We start from the raw sequence: 6,151 nt of genomic DNA, 5'->3' as shown, positions 1-6,151 counted from the left end.
TGTACTGTTATGTGCAAATTCTAGCTGTTGTAACCTAACCACGGCAAAGGTCAATGTATGGTTATCTAAGATACTCAGATATACCATGCTCCAGCTGTTATTAACGTGAATAACTATACTAATGATACATACCATGCTACAGTTGGTATTCAATAAGCTGGGCTTCTGATTTTGCTATCGAACAATAGCAACATTTGGGACATTGTTAACTACACTGCATGTACAGATATATGCTGTCGTTATCAAACCAGGACAAGAGTTGGTGCATGGTTATTTATATTACTCATGTATACCATGTTCCAGCTGTTGCTACTGGAGCATTACAACTGTTAGGCCATTGTTAACTATAATACTCAAATATACCGCGCTCCCGCTGATGCTACCGAACCACGACACTGGCTCAAACATGGTTAACAGTTGGGACATGGTTATCTATGGTACTCATATATTCCCTTGCTCAATCTGTTGCTAGCTATCACTACAGTTGGGTCATGGTTAACTTTAGTACTGATATATACATTTGTACAATGCTCCAGCTGTTGTTATTAAACAATGACAATAGTTAGGGCATGTTTATCTATAGTACTCATATATACCGTGCTCAATCTGTTGCTACCGAACCATCACTACAGTTTGGTCATGGTTAACTATAATACTGATAAATACTATGCTACTGGAGCATTACAACTGTTAGGTCATGGTTAACTATAGTACTGATATAAATAACGCTCCAGCTGTTGTCACCAAACAATGACAACAGTTATGGCATGGTTATCTATAGTACTCATATATACAGTTTTCAATCTGTTGCTACCGAACCATCACTACAGTTTGCTACTGGAGCATTACAACTGTTAGGTCATGGTTATCAATAGTACTGATATAAATAACGCTCCAGCTGTTGTCACCAAACAATGACAACAGTTATGGCATGGTTATCTATAGTACTCATATATACAGTGCTCAATCTGTTGCTACCAAACCATCACTACAGTTTGGTCATGGTTAACTATAATACTGATAAATACTATGCTCTGCCTGTTGTTATCGAACCATGATAACAGTTTGGGCATGGTTATCTATAGTACTTACATATACCGTCCTCAAGCTGTTGTTACTGAACCATCAGTACAGTTGGAGCATAGATAACTATAGTAATGGTATTTACCATGCTCCGCTGAGGTAACAGAAACACAACAATGGTTGGAGCATGGTGAACATAGTAATGATATATATCATGCCCCAGCTATTGTTATCTAACCAGGACAACAGTCGGGGCATAGCTATCTAAAATACTGATATATCCCATGTTCCAGCTACATGATGCTTTTGAAGTACAAAAATATGCGGAGCATGTAATCCATAGTACTCACAGATACCATGGGTCAGCCGTAGCTATCGAACCATGTTAGGGCATGGTTATCTATAATACTGATACAAACAAGGAAGAATATCCAACAGGGAAAGCCATGTTCCAAGAAAACGCAGCCTCAAACCATACTTGTCTGCACTTAAGTTACTGTTTCTTTCTAGTTTTGATAACAGTCGTGAATGTTTACATAGAGTAAGACTACTAATACAGAGCATGCTATATAGCTGTTTTATTTCAATGCATATTATATAACGACGACTTATTAACATACTTTATGACTTGTGCGGCTTCGGGTCTGAAATTAGTGTTGAACTCTAACAATAATTTCTTTCCCTTCTATACAAAACTGTCCAAAGTGTCTTGTCGATCTTGTTTCCGAAAATGAGGAAGAAGTAAAATATTCAAAGTCGTCAATGGCATTTTTTGCTGCCTCAATAGACCAAAATGAACCGTAATAAGAGTCATTCTTCATAGTGAATTCCTCATCCCATTCCATGATGTTAATTGAAAACAGAAAACAGGCTAGTTATCTAAAAATAGACTTTAATTTGGGGTGGCTATTTTCAGATGGCTATTTTTACACGATATTTGCACATGCGCATAACAATACCATGCGCGGCCTGTTGTCTTTATCCCTCTCCCTTATCACATATCTACAATCAATCTCCATTAATTTATATGTCCTTATATTAGAATGATTATTAGAATTATTTGAAACATAGAATAATTTTCAATACTGACTATAGAATTTAATATCATGTATGTAATATCGTGTGTGACATTACTTTAATGTAGGTCGTCGTGTTCAAAGGGTCATTATTTATAATTTGTTCCATGTTAAAAACATTGTTTCTCTGAACCTAGATATAAGTACTTCTGTTTTCGCAGATTTAAACTGCTCGAACTTCACCAATATTCCATTCGCCCAGTGTGGAATAAACGCCAGTACATGCATTCTGCTATACGGGAATTGTGTCATATTTGTAATTCAAATGTTTTTCATGTATGTTAATGTTAGGTTGTTATATGTCTGATGCTTAGTGACAACTCAAATACGTAATACCAAGATGATAATTAAATGAACAAATTCCCTTATTTCAGTTAGCTTCACTTCATCTTGACAGCTGAAAGATGTTCACTTTAATATCAATCATAAACGATTAGAATTTGGTGCATACAAGAAATTGTGACAAACGCATTATGACAAGGACTTGCTACAACGCCCATATACCTGCAATTTTAGCCTATTTCATTATTATCTGTTCATTACAGAACACGTGTGAAATAAAATATCCATCAAAAATTTCTTTTAAAATGTAGTTTAAACCGCTGTTTAAATGAAACTAAGAATCAGTAAAATAATCTTGATATGATACAAGTATCATTTACAGTTTTACAATCAATTGAATGAAAGGGAAATTGCTAGAATGTTTGCTAGGCGGTCCCTTTAGAAAGACTCTTGTCACAATGCACTAGGTCAAAATAAATATTTCGGGAATACCTCACAATTTATCAGTCGTTCATAAATGAAATATAAATCAAAATTTTGACAACGGCTTGGTTATATAAAACGTTTATTACCAGAAAACACATTACTCTAAAATATGACTTTTATCAGACACTTAGATAACATATATTTGCTAAATGTAAAAGACTGTCTTATTCACTTATCTGCCCGAAAATACAACAGTATAACATATCTATTCATCTAAAAATGATGGATTAACTGCTTCACTTGATAGTCTGGTTGATCAATGTCCAGCACTCGGCAAACTTCCATCAACTTTCGTTTAGCTTCTTTTGACGTGGAACCAGAAGCAGCTATATTGCCGAAAGGTTTGTCGTAAGAAGGCACATTCTCACTAAGTTTCCGAAACTGTACAAAGAAAATCTCCTCTTTCTCTATCATGTTATACAGCAGGTTTCTAAGAGGCTCTTCTTTTAATATTTTAGCATGCAGTGAAGGTATGACCATAACACCAATAAGTATTTTATCTATAGGGGGTGTACGTATGTAGGGAGAAATACCAGCTGCAATCATCATAGAGCATAGCATGATGTCTATACCGTACAATTTCCTCAACCAATCCCGTAAGCAATATCCACCCATCCTCGAATTGATTTCCAGTAGCTTCGGTCCATTCTCGGTCACTGTAAAGTCGACATTAAAAGTACCATCGGACAGTCCTGAAGTCAATAAAGCAAATACATGTGAAAATAATTATGCTTAAATATATTCTACATTGAATTTCACTTAAACTCACATTGACTATAAAATGCAAGCATAAGGTACGTTATACGATTCCTGTTACTGATATACATGTATGTCCATTCCGGACTAAAGATTTTGTCCAGTATTTTTTACAAACGTTCGGTATTTTCAAAGTCCAGATTTCAAACATATTCGTTCGTAAACGAAGTACTGATACCTTCTAGAGACATAAATTTGAATCTTCTACTTACATTTTCAATGCAGACATCGATAGCCCACATTTGTATATTAGAGGTAGAAAAATTAAGAAAATAGTATGTATTAATATGTATAAATGCGGCCGTATTCCGCTTAATGAATTTCAACTGATCAAATGCAACAAGAATAAAATACGTTATAGGCAAAAAAAGACAAAATTCTACAAACATAGGGATCGTGTTCATGCGGGAGTCGAGTATTATATTTTCCAAAAATATAATATGTTCAACTGTATTTCAGCTCAATTTATTATTTTCGCGTTGTTAGCGTTCTGCTTAAAGGGAACACATATGTATACAGTCATCAAATATAATACTTTGCAGATTACACAAAAGTATAAGAATGCTAATTCCAGATAATTACGACGTACTGCTAACTTCATGAAACGTTTAAACAAGGTAGTGGACACGTTTGCGCAATCAGAAATCACCGTCGTATTATTATTCTTCCATATGCGACTTTGCCATCGACCTGTTTGATCGAAAATTAATGGTAGCTTCATTATTTTTCAAAGAATGCCGAACCGCTGTACACAAACACGTACTTATCGCACAAAGGTTTTAACTGCCATTTCGAGTACACTACCTAAAAATTAGACCACGAAAAGCAGATTGAGGTGCTCACTATGGTATAAGCATTTTCACTCTTTGCATTATTTTGAAAGGCAATTATTACACTTAAACGAAGAAATTACCACTAAAATAGAGAAACAACGACAAAGCGTCTAGCAATGCAGTCAACCGTGTGTTTTAACAACAAATCCACAACTCACTCGAACTGACTGAATTATTATGGAAAAGTTTTATCATAATATATATTTGTAATATACACTCAACAAAATTCCTAATCGGTCAGTTTTTATTGTATTACTATTTTGTTAATAATGCAAGTATTTACACGAAATTTCACATACCGACATTTAAAAAGGTACTGCAGCTAATTATTGATTTATTTTTGACCGGCTCACCGCCAAAGTAACCGCTTTAGGCGTTTTGGCCAATTTAGCATATTTTGCACGTGCATGGCATGTGCACCAATATGCACGTGTTAATGAACACTGTTGGCATTACTGACGAAAGTCCTACATATCATTGTTAAATTGACACAAGAGCAATGCGCCCGGGCTGTCGGAATTATACAACAAAATTCAAAATCGGTCATTTCAATGAATTGTACTTTTGTTAAATTTCGAAAAAAGGGCGCGGATGGTAGATAACGAACGAGTAAAGGTTCTTGTAAACGGAAATAAGGCTACAGATGGAAATAACCATCAAAGTAACAGTTACAAACAAATAACATCTCAGTTCTATTGAAATTGTAAAAACAATAACACACTTGCCGTAAATGTGTCCCAGCTAGCAACATTCCGACAGCTCGATCCCATTGCTCAATGTGTCAATTTCATAATAATATGTGCTTTTCGAGTTGGACTTTCGTCAGTAATATCAAAATTGTAAACGAACACGTGCATGTTGGTGCACATGTACTGCACGTGCAAAATATCCAATATTAGGCAAAACGACTAATGCAGTTACTTTGGCCATGAGTCACCAAAATAAATTAATAATTAGCTGCAGTACCTATTCAAATGTCGGCATGTGAAATTTCGTGTAAATACCTGCATTACTGACAAAATAGTAATACAAATATAAACTGACCGATTAGGAATTTTGTTGAGTGTATACATCAACTGCTCTTTTACGTAACAGCTACGGCAAATTATTTATGCCGCGTTCAACACTAAATTATTCTAATTCATTTTAAACATTTATATCATGTTTGCAACCCGTCTACAACAAACTGTTTGAATGGTATCTTTGAAATGTTGTTCGTTTTTGTTGTTTTGTTTTTTTCAAATCAATAAAAAACGTGATATTACCTATCTGTAAACAACATCTATAGGCCGCTTCAATAAGCCGTGCTTGTTTGTCCTCAGAAAGGAATGAAGGCATACGCTTAGCTGTTGCTGTAATATATACACATTTTAAATATGCAAAAATAAATAAGATTCCGTATACTTGCAACAATTATATAATTAATCCCGTTAAATTGAATTGATGTGGATTGTAAGCATTATTTACTGCATATGTTAAAAGGACCACACATACACATTCAGGAAAGAAAATAGTAACATATTTGATATATATGTATATTCATTAAAGAGGACGAATGAATTTGTTCAACCAAATGATATGCCCGGGAATTTGGAGTAGATATTTTTGGCAATATTGTGCTTGGTTAAAAATGACATATTAGACATTTTCTAAGATTAGATTTTGTCCTGCGTTTGGGTCATTTCATATCCATAT

The 6,151-nt window shown here is 34.6% G+C and overlaps 1 protein-coding gene across 1 annotated transcript; it reads right to left on the bottom strand.

The window, feature by feature from the left end:
• Positions 1–2,910: 2,910 nt before the first annotated feature.
• On the bottom strand, positions 2,911–5,812 carry LOC128553998 (carnosine synthase 1-like). The gene is made up of 2 exons (XM_053535199.1): positions 5,722–5,812; positions 2,911–3,559 (listed from the first exon to the last, which is right to left on the bottom strand). Exons 1-2 carry the CDS (start codon positions 5,792–5,794, stop codon positions 3,081–3,083), a joined length of 552 nt encoding a protein of 183 aa, XP_053391174.1. The 5' UTR covers positions 5,795–5,812; the 3' UTR covers positions 2,911–3,080.
• Positions 5,813–6,151: the final 339 nt, after the last annotated feature.

Source organism: Mercenaria mercenaria, unplaced genomic scaffold (assembly GCF_021730395.1).
Source record: "Mercenaria mercenaria strain notata unplaced genomic scaffold, MADL_Memer_1 contig_4613, whole genome shotgun sequence".
Classification (NCBI taxonomy): domain Eukaryota; kingdom Metazoa; phylum Mollusca; class Bivalvia; order Venerida; family Veneridae; genus Mercenaria; species Mercenaria mercenaria.
This window is presented reverse-complemented; position numbering and strand designations above follow the sequence as displayed.